General features: G+C 55.1%; 2 protein-coding genes across 8 annotated transcripts; one reads left to right on the top strand and one right to left on the bottom strand.

Annotated features, from left to right (window-relative positions):
• Positions 1 to 264: 264 nt before the first annotated feature.
• ENTR1 (endosome associated trafficking regulator 1) lies at positions 265 to 6,579 on the bottom strand. 5 transcript variants are annotated; one of them, XM_036901504.2, is made up of 9 exons: positions 6,361 to 6,579; positions 6,051 to 6,200; positions 4,458 to 4,573; positions 3,779 to 4,189; positions 3,199 to 3,272; positions 2,749 to 2,860; positions 2,477 to 2,539; positions 1,887 to 2,026; positions 265 to 1,295 (listed from the first exon to the last, which is right to left on the bottom strand). In XM_036901504.2, exons 1-9 carry the CDS (start codon positions 6,428 to 6,430, stop codon positions 1,181 to 1,183), a joined length of 1,251 nt encoding a protein of 416 aa, XP_036757399.2. In that variant the 5' UTR covers positions 6,431 to 6,579; the 3' UTR covers positions 265 to 1,180. The 5 variants fall into 5 exon arrangements, with proteins under 5 accessions (XP_036757399.2, XP_057355211.1, XP_057355213.1 ...); XM_057499228.1 differs by having other exon boundaries at positions 6,051 to 6,162; positions 6,361 to 6,505; XM_057499230.1 differs by lacking the exon at positions 6,051 to 6,200 and adding an exon at positions 5,029 to 5,234 and having other exon boundaries at positions 6,361 to 6,497.
• A 45-nt stretch (positions 6,580 to 6,624) lies between these two features.
• PMPCA (peptidase, mitochondrial processing subunit alpha) lies at positions 6,625 to 16,450 on the top strand. Of its 3 annotated transcripts, none has more exons than XM_036901500.2 (13): positions 6,625 to 6,748; positions 7,808 to 8,010; positions 8,409 to 8,488; positions 8,725 to 8,807; positions 10,276 to 10,370; positions 11,101 to 11,201; positions 11,589 to 11,852; positions 12,182 to 12,274; positions 12,355 to 12,473; positions 12,575 to 12,665; positions 12,799 to 12,861; positions 14,326 to 14,470; positions 15,428 to 16,450. In XM_036901500.2, exons 1-13 carry the CDS (start codon positions 6,678 to 6,680, stop codon positions 15,595 to 15,597), a joined length of 1,578 nt encoding a protein of 525 aa, XP_036757395.2. In that variant the 5' UTR covers positions 6,625 to 6,677; the 3' UTR covers positions 15,598 to 16,450. The 3 variants fall into 3 exon arrangements, with proteins under 3 accessions (XP_036757395.2, XP_036757396.2, XP_036757397.2); XM_036901501.2 differs by lacking the exon at positions 15,428 to 16,450 and adding an exon at positions 14,605 to 15,191 and having other exon boundaries at positions 14,326 to 14,520; XM_036901502.2 differs by lacking the exons at positions 6,625 to 6,748; positions 7,808 to 8,010 and having other exon boundaries at positions 8,433 to 8,488; positions 10,278 to 10,370.
• The last annotated feature ends 154 nt before the right edge of the window (positions 16,451 to 16,604 follow it).

Raw genomic sequence — 16,604 nt, 5'->3', positions numbered from 1 at the left:
AGGGGAAGATCGGGTCAGGGCTGGGGGCCACCTTCCAGCCCAGCCAGGCCCACGAGCAGGTGGCCGGAGGGGACACCAGGCTATCTGCCCCACGCATCCCCCACCCACACTCAGGCCTGCGGTCCCGAGGCGGTAGTCTGAGTCCACCTTTGGTCTCACGGGCCAGGAGACCAATGCTTAATTTAACAGTACGAGTCACCCATCAGGATAAGGGCAACAGCAGCGTGATTCTCAAGCATAAAGAACTAAGTTCAGAAAATGAGGGACAGTGCATGACTTCTAGACTTTATTAAATAAACTGTCAATCTGAACAGGAGGGGAAAAGGAAATTTAAAAAATGTCTACAGGCAAACAGCCAGAGGCATACAGTGTGTGTTACGCCTTCCCTACATCAGAGAGCAGTTGTAAAGGCACCCGGAGACCTCAAACTAACTCCAAAAGGCTCTGCACATACTCTATATTCCTGACTTCTACACGTCACTGTACAAAATGCCACTTGAAATGTATGAAAACCCTCCAGCCAAAAGCAGTTTTTTAAGTCTAAAAACCCACAAAAGGTGCATTTACATGGCTTTGCACCGTGGAATGCCTGTGCTGACCTTGGTCCGTTGGAGGACAGCAGTCCCCACCACACAGGCGTCCACACTCGGGCCACCAGCCGCAGGAGCCACCCCTGTGAAGGCCACACGCGCGGACAGAGAGCCAGAGGGGGCAGAGTGGTGGCGAAAAGGCACAAGTCCCTGTCCAAGGCGATCGTTTGGTTTATGGCTCATTTAGTGTTTGTCTTTGCTCACAAAATCAAGGGCAATCAATTGAACTTATCCTACAGTTAATGTTCTGGAATGACGATGGAAACACTACGGAACTACTGTTTTCATGTTTAGTAACCGTTAACATATCACTGGCTTTTATAAAAATGTCTCCCAACCGATTAGAAACCATAAAAGAGTGGGGAGTTCACCCAGAAGGGCTGCATAGAAACTACAGGTGCAGCTCACAGGTACAGGAGCTGCTCCTCATTGCTGTTGACAACTAATACTGTTTTAGGTCATGAAATTAGTACCTTGTGATAAAATATTTTTACTACAGGTGAAGACTGCATTTTAAAGACACAATCAAATCCAGTAAGTATTGACTTCAGGATGCAAACAGCTGTGAACTGGAAGCATCTCAGTGGTTCTCAAGACTCTGCCGTTGTCTCCTCCTCCTCCTCGTCTTTAATTTCAGAAATTCTGTCTATGGATTTAAGGATTTCAGCAACAAGATTCAATGTTTCAGCTCCAGAAACCAGCTGCCTAAAAGGAAACATGGATGTTAAATGCTGCTACAACTGTTCAACAGCGAGAACAAGCATCAAAGCCAAGAGGCTTGAGAGAAAAGTGCAGGTTTTTAAAATCTTAGATTTACTCTGAAGCACTCAACCTAAGTGGAATGGGCTTAGTTATGCCCACCATGCTCCTGCTGGACTGGGCACTGCTGTCCCTGCAGAGCTCAGCTGCAGCAGGCAGGCGATGGTGCTTACCCATGAGGGCAGCAGCTGATGCTCCAGCGTCCTCACCATGCCAAGCGCTGCACTGTGGTCGTCTATGAATTTGTTTTCTACAACTAGAGGAAATACTCCTTTTCATTTAGAACTTTGGTGTTTTGTAAGCAAAGGAGCAGAGCTTCCCGCCTGTCTGACATTAATGCTCAGGTAAGTATGGCTATTACCATTCAAGAGCCTGCTGTCCGAGTACACATCCTGCGACCTTGGCATTAACAGACTGTCCAGTGCACTGCCCCTCCTGAAGCCCGAAGGCCCCAGCAATCTGAATACCAGTGCTAAGCGCAGTCCTTCCAGGCTACGGGCCACCTGCCAGCGCTGACCCCAGCCCCCGGGCACTCACTTTATTGAGGAATGTGCGTTGTTCATGACAACACGGAGGTTCTGCAAGGCCACATCGGTGTTCTGCTTCACCATAGTCAGGCTGGCGCCCTGGCCAGACCGCAGGGCTTCATTCTCCCGCCTGAAGTTAGACACCTGCGCCTGGTGGAGAGTAGTGAGTGAGTGCAAGAACCTTCCCTGCTGAACAGGGGTGCAAACCCAAACATGGCAGCTGAGGGGTGGGGGCCTGGCCCCACAGCAACAGGAGCTCTTTCCAAGCATGTGTGTGTGTGTGGGGTGCTCCCAAGAGACACAGGTGGGCCTGACAGCGTCCTGGACTTCAGCCTATCCTCAGCACCCATCTACAGAAGTGAGAAGCCTGCCCACGTGCACAAGCCACCCAGTAATACAGTGAGTGCCTGTGGCTCTCATCAGGCGGAAGAAACCGGACAGAACTGTTTCCCTCCTTAAGGCCCCAGAGGGCAGCAGGCGTGGTTCTGGTTTTAGGTATTCCATCTGTTGGGCAGGGAAAGCCCCAGCTGATGTTTCCAGTCTTTTCTGGAAACTCCCTGAATTTGCACACACATAAAAATGTCTGAGACCTGTAATTACCTGGAGCAAGCCTTTTTCCTGTTTCAGCTTCATGATGTGATTTTCAGCCTTTACAGCCCGTTTCTGTTAACCCTCCCCAGAAAACAAAGGGCGTCACTGACATGCAATACGGGTGCAGGACCCATCCACCCCTTCGCAGCCCCTCCGCCCTCACCCCCTTCCAGCTAGCCTCCCGACCAGGCAGCCCGGGGCGAGGGACCCTTTCTCACAGAACCTGCACCTCTGCAGGCCACAGCCCCCTCCCTGGGGAGAGCGGCAATCTCTCCCCGTACCGTCATCAGCTCCAGATTCTGCTCCACCTGCTGAACCACGGACTCCAGGTCACGGTAGTCGCTCTCCTCCTTTATCATCTTTGCTTCTAGTTTCCGCTCCAGCGTCCTCACCCTCATTAAAGAGAAACACAGAGCCCTTCATGACTCAGGTGAGCAACACTAAGGCAGCTTCTAAAAGGTGTTTTAATTGGGTTGATTTGCTGAGAACCCTAAGAGCCCATTGTTCTGGGATGACCTCAGCGAGGGCGCCCTCGGGGGTCAGCTCGTCAGCCGCAGTTGGTTTTGGTCTAATGTTTAAAATAAGCTTTTACACAGAACACAAGAACTATGTTCAATGCTGAGGATTTACATACAATAAAACCCAGCTCAACTCAATCACTTCATTATCTTTTAAAAATTGGCCGTGTTGAAGATGTTTTGAATTGTGATCCTAACTAAAAGCTTACATACATTTCTGTTTGAGTTTCAGAGAAGCTCTGAACCTCAGTCAGCTTTCTTCTTAGCTTAGAATTTTCATCTTTCAGCTGTAGAGAAAGAAAATCCTTATTAGAAACTCAGTATGTCTCACTCAAAAGGGGTCTGTCCTCTGCAATTTGGCTCTGGAACTTCTTCATAAACAGGAATATTCTAGAGTCAACCTACTCTGCTTACAGAGAAAAACCAAGAATAAAAATGTCTACTTTTTAAGGGCCTATGATCACAGACTCCTGTTTCACTTTTCACAGGTGCGAAGTCTCCTGAAGGCCTCAAAAATCTCCTCTACTCAGAGCACTTGGCAACATGTCCTGAGCTGATGGCCAGAGCGTACCCTTTTCTGAGAGGACAGCCCTTTGAGGGCCTCAACTCTGTTCCAGTTCACGCCCCAGAAGGGCCACACTCCACAGCCCTTCAGAGGCAGCTACACTGACAGAGGTGACTGGGCAGCACAAGGGGAGACTAGTGGGCTGCTGCACCCCAACCTGCAGCCAAAGCCCCAGGCCACCAGTCTCCTCTGAGCCTCTCAGATGCCGCCACACAGCCCCTCACTTACTGCTTCGTAACTTATCTGCAGTGTCCGAAGGTGCCTGTCCCCCAGCGTCTCTCCGTGGGCTGTGAAGTCTGCACTGGGGCTCCCCACCGGAGAGACACGAGAGTCGGAGTCACTCAGTGTCCACGGGTGCAGAGCATCAGGACCCACCAGCTCTGATGGGTCAGAAAAAAAGGAGACATATGTGCCACAGGGCGACGTGCTGGCAGTGGCCCTTGAGGAGTGGGTCTGCTCCACAGTGGATGGAAGATAGGTCCCATTCCACCCATTGTCCTCATCCTCATCGTCCGCATCCAGGAGGTCACCAGCTCCTGTTAGATCTTCAAAAAACGGCTGCTGATAATCCAGATCATATGTCGTGGTTTGGGAGGTTGGGGAGCTGTGGTCCAGCCCCAGCAAGTGCCTCGTGGCTTCCTAAAGGAATGGTGGGAGGCAGGGCTCAGGCCCAGAAGCCACTGCAGGCCTCTCTTTCTGGATACTCACCACCCGGACAAAAAGGAAGGCCCAATCTCATTTATCAGGAAAGCTCCCTAACCCACACGACCTCCCCACTTGTCTTGGCGCTGCCTTGCCCCGCCCCGTGACTCCGGCACTGTCTCCTCCAAAGGCGCGAGCAACCTGAGAGAGGTGCTCTGGAGGTCTTTTCTGTCTGAGGTCACTGTACACAACTCCTCAGATTTACCTTTGGGTAGATTCTACGCTTGGTTGTGTCCTCTTTCGACAGGCTGAGGTTCTTAGTTTTTAGAAACTCTTTAAAGGAGAAGGGATTTGCCTCTTCAAGGTCTTCAAGCTTATCATCTGAAATAATAATGGACGTCAACAGGTGCAGTCTCCTGAAGGTCACTAAGAGATCATTTCTCTTGCCAGAACATGACCACATCTAAAATCTAGAATGCCACCCGTCGTTCCACCAGAGCTCAGTGACACTAGGAAATGAGAAAGCTGGCCAACAGCAGCTCTCCTTCTGCGTCCTGAGTTCTCCCTCCCAATCCCAACCCTGGTTCCCATACCTTGCTGCCCATGGAGACAACGTGGGAATCTTTAGACCACGATGTGCTTCCCCTCCCATGTGGACTGTTAGCTAGCCTGTGGCACAGCCTCCACCAGGGGCTGTCAGAGGCCCAAAGGAACAGCCATACTGGGGATCACTGCTCAGCCTCTCCTTTTCCCTACCCAACCACCCACCTCTCCCTTCTCTCTCCCCTTCCTTCCTGCTCTCCCAGTACCAACTGGCCCTTTCGGTCACCAGTTACCTAAGCCCATGTGCCAACTGTTCGTGGTTGACTCACGTAATCCTGGCACTCACGGTCTCCTCAGACCTCCCAGCTGCGGCCCCCACCTCCCCGTGTCCCTGGGCCCATGCTCCTCGTACATCAGGGGCTCCTGTGCCCAGTTTGCTCCAGGTGTGCTAGTTACAGGCTGTCAAACCGACAACTTGCAATTGGACACGTGCCTGGCACTGCAAGTCAGAGAGAAAAAGAAAGGATTGCAGAACTACTCCACCTCCAAAATGCATCTCCTGGGCTCCTGATGGGCCTTGCTTAGCACCTAACCCTTTTCCGAAGCCAAAATCTACAGAGACACCATCACCCCATCATGATCTCCTGGGAAGCCATTATGACCACTTTTTTTTTTTTGACAAGAGGTCCCTATTACAGTGGTTCTCATATTCTGGAGAACTTTTTAAAAACCGAAGCTCCAGGCTCCTGCCCCTGGAGATGGTTTGAATTCCAAGGGCCCTGCCATCTGTGATTCTGAAAAAGCACTCAGTGGGTTTTGATGTTCAAGGGCTGTGTATATCCCCCTATGCCTTGTGATACCTCCTGAGTGCCTTTGTGAGTTGCCAATAGCCCCTCAAACCCTTGATGCTTAAATGCTTGCTGCGCACCCTGGACAGCTGGCAGTGTAGCTGCTCAGGGAGGAGTAACTGACAGTGGTCACTGCCAGCTGCTAGATGGCTTCCATCACGACCTACTGGACGAAGACTTCCTTTCCATCCCCACCACCACCTGGAAGGGAGGTGGCTTCCTATGTTCCCACTGGGTATACTTCCATTGTGGCACCTTGCCACCCCATACTGAATTGTCTGGGGCAGGGGTCTCCCCAAAACTAGACTGTGAGGTCCTAGCGGGTGGAACCACTCTGCACCTTGTATTCCTGGTGCCTGGCAGGCAGTGGCTCTCAGTGCTCACTGCTGGGTGAAGGGGCGAGTTACTGCTACAGCCAGGGACCTACGGTAGTGCGGGTGCATGGGTCCCTGCGGCTTGTCTCTCACCTGTGCCTCCAACGGAAGCTAGCACTGGACTGGGTACATAGCACATAAACGTCGGCCGAATGCCGAAGAAGTGGGAGTCCAGATCCCTGCCAGGGGGGCGCTCACAGTCTAGCTGGGGGAGACAGGACAGGCGCTCATAGAACGCTGGAGCTGTAATAACAAGAGCGACTTCACCGCGCGCTCTGCGTGGCCGCCTCGGCGGGACCTCACGGGGGCGAGGGGGGCCCGGGGTGGGGCGCGGCCGCTCTGCTGGACGGCCCCGGCCCCCAGCCCCACGACCCAGCTCCCCGGCCCGGCCCCCGTCACTCACCATCAGGAATGGTGAGGCTCTGGGCTCGCGACAGCGGAGGGAAACCCGGACGACGCGCGTAGCCCGCCATCGCCGCGGACCCGGCAGCGCCAGCCCTCCCTAGCCCGACAGCGGCGGCTCCATGGCCCCCGGCTCTGCCCAGGCCGCGGGCCGAACTGCCCGCACCCGCCGCCCACCCGCCGTTTCGAGCCTAGGGCCGCGGCTTCCGCTCTGCGCACCGGAAGCTCGAGCCGCAATGCCGCGGGCCCGTGCCAAGTGGGCAGGGCGTCGCGGAAGGAAGCGGAAGTGACGACAGAAGCGGCGGGCGGAGACACGAGATGGCGGCTATGTTGCTGGCGGCGACGCGGCTATTGCGAGGCTCGGGCTCCTGGCGCCGCTCGCGTCCGAGGTGAGCCGAGAGCGAGCCGAGCGGCGGCCGGGGCCCGGGGCGGTTCGCGTCCCAACGGACGTTCTGCCCGTGGCTTCCCCGCTCCCAGACGCGGCGTCGCGCGGTCGGGCTCGGACCGCGGGGCCCCGGCCTCGACCCCGGAGCGACGGGGGCGCCTCCCCTCCGGGCGTCCCGGGCCTCGGCCCCCGTCCGCCGCTCATTCCCCGGCCGCCGAGCCTCTCCCCCGCTCTCCCGGCCAGCGGGCCCCGTCCCGGGCCGCGTGACGCGTTAGCCGCGGCCCCTCCTGCCGCGCGCCCCCTCGTGCGGCCGCGCCTGCGGGGCCTCGGCGCCCTCAGGCCCGCAGAGCCGCGGTTCCGCCCGCGCCAGGGCCGGGCCCCGGACGGCTGGGCCGCGTCTCTGCGGTACCCGGCGTCTCCAGCCCCCGCCGCCCTCCCGCGCAGGCGGCCGGCCCCCTCGTGCAGGCGCAGCTGGCCTCGGCCGCTCCCGTTGCTGTCCCCGCGCAGTGGCCACAGACAGTAGCACAGTCAGCAGCCCCTTAAATGCCCTTAAGTAAGTAAGCAGCGTTCAGTGACAGAAAGTAACAGGAGAAAGTACAGGTAAAACGACGAGGGGTAGCTGCCGTCCGAGGACGTGGTACTTGAGCCGAGAGATGAGTGGGAAGCGCCACGCCAGGGGCACAGTGCCGGTGGGCGCGCGGCAGGCCGGACAGGGGACAGACGCCGTGGGGGCGGTGAGCCGGGCGGGCGGGGCCTTCCAGGCCCGGCCAAGGGCTGTGGGGACCCACTGCCTGATTCAGCCCCCACCGCCTCCCTCGGAGCGAGGCGCCGTCGTCGCTGTCGCACAGAGATGGCAGGGAGTCCCTGGGTAGAGCCAGAATTTGTACCCGGCAATGGGGCTCTTGATCATGCTCTGCATTGTCTCTTGAGGAGTGTAGAAAAAAGTCCTCCAGAAAGGGAGGTGTTGGCTGCAAGGCAGACGGAATGTGCCCGACGGCGCCTGGGCGGCCACCACGAGCCCGGTGCCTGGGTCTTGCGTAACCGCCAGCCGCCCCCCTTTCAGCCCCGGAGCCCCCGCGCACAGACCGTTCAGCAGCGGCGGTGCCTGCCCCGACATCCCGCTCTCTTCTCCCTTACCTGGAGTACCAAAGCCCGTCTTCGCTGCAGTTGATGGACAGGAAAAGTTTGAAACCAAAGTCACCACACTGGACAATGGGCTTCGCGTGGCATCCCAAAATAAGTTTGGGCAGTTTTGTACGGTGGGAAGTAAGTACTGTTGGTGCGGCTTTGGGTGGCCCGTTTGTTTTACCACCACAAGCTTCGGTGGGCTGTCGTAATGAGGACACCCTCTGTGAATTGTATTCGTGAGGGGGAGCATGGTATGAGGTCTGAAAACTATGAACCATGGCCATTTTGGGGGTGGTTTTTTTCCTTTTTCTACCTTTCATTCTAAAAGTTTACCACCACGGATAAAAAGGCACATCCGTAACTGTTGGCGAACACTTATAGCTGTGTGACTATTCTCGTGATCAAGATAACAAGCATGTCCATCACCCTCATGTAATTGAATTTTGCTACTTAGTCATTTGTGATTTTGAAAGGTTTCTCGATTAAACTTCACTTTTGAACATTTGACTTAACCTGTCCATTTTTTTTATTGCCAGTTCTTATTAATTCAGGATCAAGATATGAAGCAAAATATCTTAGTGGAATTGCTCACTTTCTGGAAAAATTGGCATTTTCGGTCAGTGTCCAATTTGTGATTTTTAAGACTATATTTGGGAAGAATCAAGTTTCTCATTTTTAGAATGGTTATTTTGATGAATGGTTAAGTTGCCAAGTTAATGTTAACGAGTGATCTGTTAAGTCAAAAAATAATTTGAATTTCATGTGTTCTTTGAAAGAAAAAGTAAGTTTTCTTCTTAACTGTATTTTAGGAATTGCTTATCTTGATTCATTTTTTTCTTTGCTTTTTACTAGTCTACTGATCGATTTGACAGCAAGGATGAGATTCTGCTTACCTTGGAAAAGCATGGGGGTATCTGTGACTGCCAGACGTCAAGGTACTCCAGTTTTCACTTTAAGAGCTTGTTTTGCAATCACGTGGAACTTTCTCATCCTTGGTCAGAGTCCCACTGAGCCCCTCCCACCAAAGAGGCTCTCGAGGTTATGGTGAGCCAGCGCCGGCCTGGGTGGAGTTGGGTGGAGAATTGGATGGGCAAAGCCCACAGGTGATGACACTTACACAGAGGAGCACGCTTCAAGGGCCACGAAGTCCCCAGGAGGCTGCTGGCTGGGCACTGGGGATGCAAAGCAGGCCCTGCCCCAAGATGCTCACAGATCAGGCCGAGTGCTGCACCGCAGGTGATGGACCCAAGAACCAGGAGCTAGGGGTGGTGGGAGCATGGGGGGCAAGCAGCTGGCCAGGTCTGGGGTCAGGAAAGAAGTGATAGCAGGTGATGCTGGGGCTGGTCCTAGAAGGAGTTTGCCGGACAGAGCAAGGGGTGAGGTGGGCGGCGCGGCACAGGCCAGGGAGCAGTCCTGACTGGGGAGAGTGTGAGGTCCCAGATGCAGCTGGGGTGCATACTGGGTAGGGGCGCTGTGGACAAGGATAGGTGGTGGATGCCCCACATGGAGCCCCTCAGAATGCTCTGCTCAGAGCAGTGTGAGATGGGTGTACAGAGATCACACTTCTTTCAGGGGTTGATTATTTACATCTGGATGCTGGAAAAATACAGTAAGAGATTGGCAGCTGCCAGGAGTTAGAGTTAACATGGAGGCAGCTTTTTCACATTTTCAAAAAAGGTTCATTGGAAATTGGAGGCTTCCAGCTGCCTGTGTGCAGAGTCCGCACTCAGGGCCTAGTGTGTGAGACTTTCTGTTCTTGCCTCAGATCTCGTCTTCCCAGGCAGCTCCTCCTCGGGGCAGGCAGGCAGTATCCTGACCCCCACAGCCCTCTCTTCCCCTCAGGCTGCTGTCCTGCCCTCCCCATGCAGTGCTGTGGCCTCGCCGAGAGCCACCCTTCTGCAGAGACACTGGTGGCCATGTCCCCTTTCAGGCTTGGTGGAGTCCGTGTGGCATTGTGTCGGTTCCTCAGTCTCCTGCCCCACCTCAGGCTCTGGTTGGTGTGCTTGTGCCAGCCTGGCTGACTCACTGGGCATATCTGCTTGCAGTGCCTCTGCTGGGGCTAGTGCTCCGGCCTGTTGGTCCCCCCAGCCAATGAAGCCAAACATGCTTCCATACCCTGCAGTCAGTCCATGTAGCAGACACGCAGAAAGCGCAGGTATGAAGTGGCCCACGGTGGAGGGACCTGTGCTGGTAGGGACCCAGGCCTGGCTCTGCCCATCTCGGCTGGATAGCGCCTTTCACTCCAGCACTCAGCCAGGGTCAGGTTTGGCCCCCCGGGAGTCACTCTAAGATGGGAAAGGCAAAAGCACCAAGCCTGTGCCGATCCTTAATGCAGATCGATGAAAACATCCCTGCTGGCCTGTGTCTGCTGTGACCTTAGTGCCTGGCATTGTGTCTTTCCAGAGACACCACCATGTATGCTGTGTCTGCTGACTCTAAAGGCCTGGACACAGTGGTCAGCTTGCTGGCTGACGTGGTCCTGCACCCCAGGCTGACAGGTATGTCTGGGCTGCCCGAGGGGTCTGGGCTGGACTGGAGGTGTGTGGAGGCCCGCCCCTGGAGAGAGCACTGTATTCTCTGTCCTTTGGCATTTCTAGAGAAATTGGTTCTTTGGTTTCAGAAAGGCATCGCAGACTGTCTTTGAACGCCCTGACTGGCACACCACTAAAAATGTCCTTGTGCCAGTCTACGCTCCCGTCCTTGGCCTTGCAGACGCGGGACTCTTGAGCTCTGTGCCAGCAGGGGGCCAGGAGAGAGGGCCGTGCTGACTGCTCCAGGCAGCCTAATGGTCCTCTCGCAGCAGCCTGGCCTTCACTTTCTAAGACTGCACTCGTCCCAGTGAGCTGGTGAAACAGCACCTGGTGCTGGGCGTGGCTTTGTGTTCTGAGCACCTCCACATCCAGTGTCCTCGTACCCTCACAGCAGCACTTCGGACAGACAGGTCAGGGCCCTGCGTGCCTCTCTGGGGAGTAAGCCAAGGCTCAGAGCAGGTCCAGGTGGTTGCTTCGTGACAGCCAGATGAGCGGCCTGATGCCTACAGGTCCCTGCCCACAAGGCGCATGCTCCCCCTTCTTCCACAACTGCCCCTGGGTCTGCCCTTGGTGAAGGCAGAGGAGACTTTGCCCACATCCAGCGACCACCGACACTCAGCCCAGCTTGGCAGCTCGTGCCCGGCGCGGCCTCTACCCTGGCCTGTGCGGTCTGAGTCCCGTGTTGGGTTCCTCGCAGATGAGGAGCTTGAGATGGCGCGAATGGCTGTTCGGTTTGAGCTGGAGGACCTCGGTATGCGGCCGGACCCAGAGCCGCTTCTCACGGAGATGGTTCACGAGGTAAAACGGGCCCCACCAGCGCCCCACCTCCCCCTGGTGGCCCTCCTGAGCCCCGCAGTCGAGCGGGTGCTTGCTGCCTGATGTCATCCCTGCATATTATGGGTGTCGATGGAACATTCTTAACTTCTGGAGCTGCTATTTATACAAGTCCTTGATTTTCCAATTCTTACAGTAACAGGATCCTTCCCACTCCATCTCTAGAATGAGTTTTATTTCACAGTTTTATGAGTTTTCACTTTGGGGAGGTAGGTTTTACTATTGCTATGAACACAAGAAACTGCTGCTGCCAAACCGTAGCTAAAAAAAGCAGCTGGTGGGCTGCCCCTCAAGTGAGGGCCCTGGTTGTGTCCACCTTGTCAGCTGCGCTTCCCTTGTGCCCTTTCTCAGGCTGCTTACAGGGAGAACACGGTTGGCCTTCACCGCTTCTGCCCCGCAGAAAATGTCGCAAAGATCGACCGGGAGGTGCTCCACTCCTATCTGAGGAACTACTACACCCCTGATCGCATGGTCCTGGCCGGGGTGGGCGTGGAGCACGCACACCTGGTGGAATGTGCCAGAAGGCACCTCCTGGGAGCCCGGCCGGCCTGGGGAAGCGAGGGGGTTGCAGACATTGATAGATCCGTGGCACAGTACACTGGGGGCGCCGTCAAGGTAAAGATCCCACACCCTGAGTTACAAGGGCCTTTCCAACTTCTGCACTTGGTGTTTTTGTACTTTTCTGAAGGCATTAGAACAGACAGGCCTTGCCTGAATACAGGTTCTGGTCTCAGAGTGATGCCTGTCTCCTTTCTGGAATAAAGTGCTTCTCAGAGCTGAGTTTGGCTCAAGCAGAAGGCCAAGGATAGTTCTTGTCCCAGAGGGAGGGACCAGCGTTTGCACTGATTCCTGCAGAATCATTTTTAAGATCATCTGACCCGAGCAGTGTGCAAGCCAAGTTGTTTTTTTGCACAGGCACACTCATTTGTTCTTCTTGGTTACAGCTAGAAAAAGACATGTCCAACGTCAGCCTGGGCCCAGCACCGTTCCCCGAGCTCACACACATCATGATAGGACTGGAGAGCTGTTCTTTCTTGGTAAGCCCCGGCTGGGCCCCACAGCCCGTCCTGAAGTCAGGAGTCACCTCTGCTGAGCTCTGCCCTCCCGTCTCCTGCAGGAGGAAGACTTCATCCCCTTTGCCGTGCTGAACATGATGATGGGAGGTGGGGGCTCCTTCTCGGCCGGTGGGCCCGGCAAGGGCATGTTTACCAGGCTATACCTCAACGTGCTCAACAGGTAGGCCTTCCGCCTGCTGTCCCCGGGGTCGCTAGGCCCAGCTGTGGGCACTTCTGGGTTTGATACCACCTAGCGAGTGTCCCTTTCTCCATGTTCCCCAGGCACCACTGGATGTACAATGCGACCTCCTACCACCATAGCTACGAGGACACAGGCCTCCTGTGTATCCACGCCAGTGCTGACCCAAGACAGGTGAGGGCCGGGGTCAAGCCAGCCTCCACACCCTTCACAGTTCGTGTCTCGGTGTGAAGCTGCTCGTGCAGACTGGGTAAAAAAGGCTGTTGGGTTCAGTTCATACTGTTCATCTGCATGCTGTCTCTCATAGGTTCGAGAAATGGTAGAAATCATCACAAAGGAATTCATTTTAATGGCTGGAACCGTGGATGGGGTAAGTGGGGGGCACAGCATGGTGCCATTTCCACATCTCCCCCAGCATTGGACAGGTGAAGAACATGGCGTTGGGGGTTGGCAGGGGGCCTACTCCCTGTGTCTCCAGCCCCAGTATCTCAGCAGCCCAGGGGTAACCCTGGCCTACAGCTAAGCTGCTCCTGTGGGGAGCCCCACTCCCTCTCCCAGCACTCTGGTCGGCTCACGTCCACTGACCAGCCAGTCCTGTGAGCCCCCCGTGTCCTTTTTCAGCTTTACTGGAAGAAATACCACAGAAAAGTCTGTATGTTCTTCTCAGCCACCCTGCAGAACAGTGTGAATCAGGGCAGCAGGATGGAGAGCGAGCGGGCCTCGGAGATGCTGCTGTGACTCGGCATCTTTCTAGCTTTTTCCCGACTCTGTTTTATATCTTAACCTCAGCTTCTGTTTCCTCTTCTTTTGCTAATTTTTGGTACCTCATGTGTTTAGAAACCTTGTTACTTTCTGGACCAGAACTGGCAAAAGTAAGATTTTGTACACATAGGAAGTAACAGTGAGGTTCTGCGTGGATTGTGGATTGTGGATGGACGGTCTCTCAGGGCTGGCCGTGTGCTGCATCTTACTGTTCTGCACGTTCCATGTTTCCTGCTGGAATCACACACTCCCTTTTTAATTAAAAAGAGAGACATTATTTAAAACATAAAGACATGTTTAAAGACCTGGATGTTAGTGTTTCAGTGCTAATGTGAAGCCAGTTTGAGATGAGCTGTAAGGATCTGCCTGATCCTTACTTTTTACAAAAGTAAAAATAATATGTCTTAAATTAGGAATTATTATGCTTAAGAAATGATGCAGAATCTCAACAGCTGGGGTATTTCCAGTGTCTGTTCCTCAAAGTCTGGTAGCTCCCAGGTTCACTGGCATGGCTGTCCTTGCCCGGCTCCCTTTCTGTGCCTGCAAATACAGGCTGAACTTGAACGTAATTTGCTGGAGCCACAAAGTTTTAAATTTCATACTTGGTCAGAGAGGCTCAAGATAGAGTTGGTTGGTTGAGCTGGTTCCCTGAGTTCCCCAGGCAGCGTGGTGGACACAGCTGCCCAGGCCCTGCACCGGGGTCTGCTGGAGCCCTGGAATCTGTGCTGAATTTCCTCCCCTTGTGACTGCCACTTCCCTTGTGTGGCCAGCTTTGGGGTCCTGGATTTTGGGTGTTTGGCGGTTTATACCTCTCATGCTGTATGACAAACCTTAAACATAAGAAAAAACTCAAGGGAAGCATGTTTCATCCTTACTTCCAGTGTGGCAGGGGGCCTGCCCAGGAAAGGCAGAGGAGGAAGAGGAAGCATGGCAGGATTAGGCCATGGCTTGAGCTTCTGTTTGCTTGTTTTGCCGCGGATGAGTGGAAGGCCTCTCGCCAGGACACACTTCGGGCAGCCCCTGTGCTGGCTGTGCTGCGTGTGTGACCTGGTGCCGCCGGGTGCCCCCGCAGGTGGAGTTGGAGCGAGCCAAGACGCAGCTGATGTCCATGCTCATGATGAACCTGGAGTCCAGGCCCGTGATTTTCGAGGACGTAGGGAGGCAGGTGCTGGCCACCCGCTCCAGAAAGCTGCCCCACGAGCTGTGCGCGCTCATCCGTGAGTATCGTGCTCACAGGCAGGCTGACGATGGCCTCGGGCAGGCTCAGGTGGGACTTTCTGTCCCTCCTAGGAGGGGTGTTGGGCCCTGGGTGGGCGTGGCTCCCACACCCACAAGCCTGCCTTCCTCACAGGTTCTGCACCCCAGCTGCCCCCGCTTTCTGCCCCCTCACAACTAGGCCGTGTGCCACCACTCCAGGTTTCACAGCAGGGTCTGGGAGGGGACGGAAAGCACCCGGCGCAGCCCAGGTTTAGCTTAGCTTCTTCAGATTCGCAGAGGGTCTGAGACCTCAGAAGGGTCAGACCAGCACTGTTGCACTGTGGGTCCCCATGGGATGGTTCTCAGCTTCAGTCCTGCTGGGCACAGCACTCTGACCCTCACGTGGGGCCCTGTCCCCCGTGGGGGACCCCCTTAGTCCCTGAGTACGACAGTACCTTATCTCCCAAGTCCTCTTCCTCGGTAGCAGGGTGAACCTGCTGGTCGGCGTGGTTCCTAGGTTCCCTGTGCAGCCCCTCAGCCCCTTGTCTTGCCTCCCTTTTCTGGCCTGGATGCCCTGAGGACTTTTGTTTTTACTTTTTTTTTTTTCCTTCCCTGCAGACACATCTTGTAGGTAACTCATGAGATGAGGAGCTTTTTCTTCTTTAAATACCCCAGTGCCTCTTAGGGTGGGCATGTTTTTATGCATTTTAAAATAATCTGAAGCCATTGACTTTAACCTGTTTACTAAGAAAAACACTGTCATTTCACCCTGATTCACACTGCAGTCCCCACGTGGCCGCTTCCTGACCCTCTGGGGTTCTCAGCACCCCTCCCCCGAAGGTGGTGGGGACAGTGGCAGATTGGTGACCACCCCTAAAGCCCCTCCCCAATCCATCTTGTGACCACAGCTGGGCCGTGCAGAGGAATGGAACCAGAGCAGGCGTCAGGTGTTCCCCCGATGTCCTTTTGATCTCTAGGTAATGTGAGGCCAGAAGACATCAAAAGAGTTGCTTCCAAAATGCTGCGCAGAAAGCCTGCGGTGGCTGCCCTGGGCGATCTGACTGACCTGCCGACTTACGAGCACATCCAGGCCGCGCTGTTGAGCAAAGACGGGCGCCTCCCCCGGATGTACCGGCTCTTCCGGTAGAGGCCCCCCAAGATCCCACACAGAACAAGGGCTACAGAGAGCAGAACATTTTATACACGTCTTTGGATGCGAATTTAGTGCAAACTGTGGGAGCCTTCCCTTAACCGTGGACAGGGTCAGGCCACCCGAGCACAGCTCTTTTCCGATCCTCCAGAATTGAATGTGCCGATAAAAGTCCACCTTCGCCTCTGCAGCGGGACACAAGGTTTGAGGCACCAAGGGCAGCAAGCTTTGCTGCCATAACCAGGCTTGCATCTGGCCTCCCAGGAGTCTCAGCAGCGGGTGTCCCGCCAGTGTCCTGAGACTTGCTGTCCTCAAGAAGGGAAGCACCAAACCGCCCCATCAGAGGCCGGGGCGCCTGTGACCTCTCGAAGTGCACAGCCCGCATAGAGGAGCATGGCCACGCCCGACTGGGGTGCCACCACTCCACTAGGAGGTGGGACATGTTTCTTTCCTTGGTGCTGTCCTTCACCTTGAAGGGTTAGTTCGGGCTGGTCTGAGCAGCAGCCTTAGGGGAGCTTGGAAGTGGGGGTTTCATCTAATTGAAGGTTGATGGCTGCAGCAGAGCCTGTGAACAGCTAAGAGGCAGGCAGATGGAGGTGCTCTAGGGTCCACAGGTGTGTGGACAGCTCAAGAGAGCCAAGGGCAGTGACTCGGGGTAGAAGATAGTTGGCTTCATGGTTCTCAAACTTAAACACCGATAGGGCCCGGAGTGCAGGGTGGGACAGCCTCAGGGAGTGGCTGCCGCATCGCAGTGCAGTTGGGAGCGCTGTGCTGGGTGGCCCAGCCTCCACAGTGCAGATGGGAAAGGGCGGGATGTTTTAAGGAAGCCTAAATAAACATTTTAAAGTTACTTCTGTTACTTAATCCACTTACTTTGCCAGGGCTTGTCGTATTTCGATACCTTTACAGCGTGCACCGGGGGCACAGCACTGCTCTCCACAGCCCTCTGGTCCGGTGGGCCAGGGCTGGAGCCCCAGGGAGACGGGCCTGAGTCGGCTGGCAGG

The sequence above is a fragment of the Manis pentadactyla genome, chromosome 3, assembly GCF_030020395.1.
Source record: "Manis pentadactyla isolate mManPen7 chromosome 3, mManPen7.hap1, whole genome shotgun sequence".
Taxonomy (NCBI): Eukaryota; Metazoa; Chordata; class Mammalia; order Pholidota; family Manidae; genus Manis; species Manis pentadactyla.
This window is presented reverse-complemented; position numbering and strand designations above follow the sequence as displayed.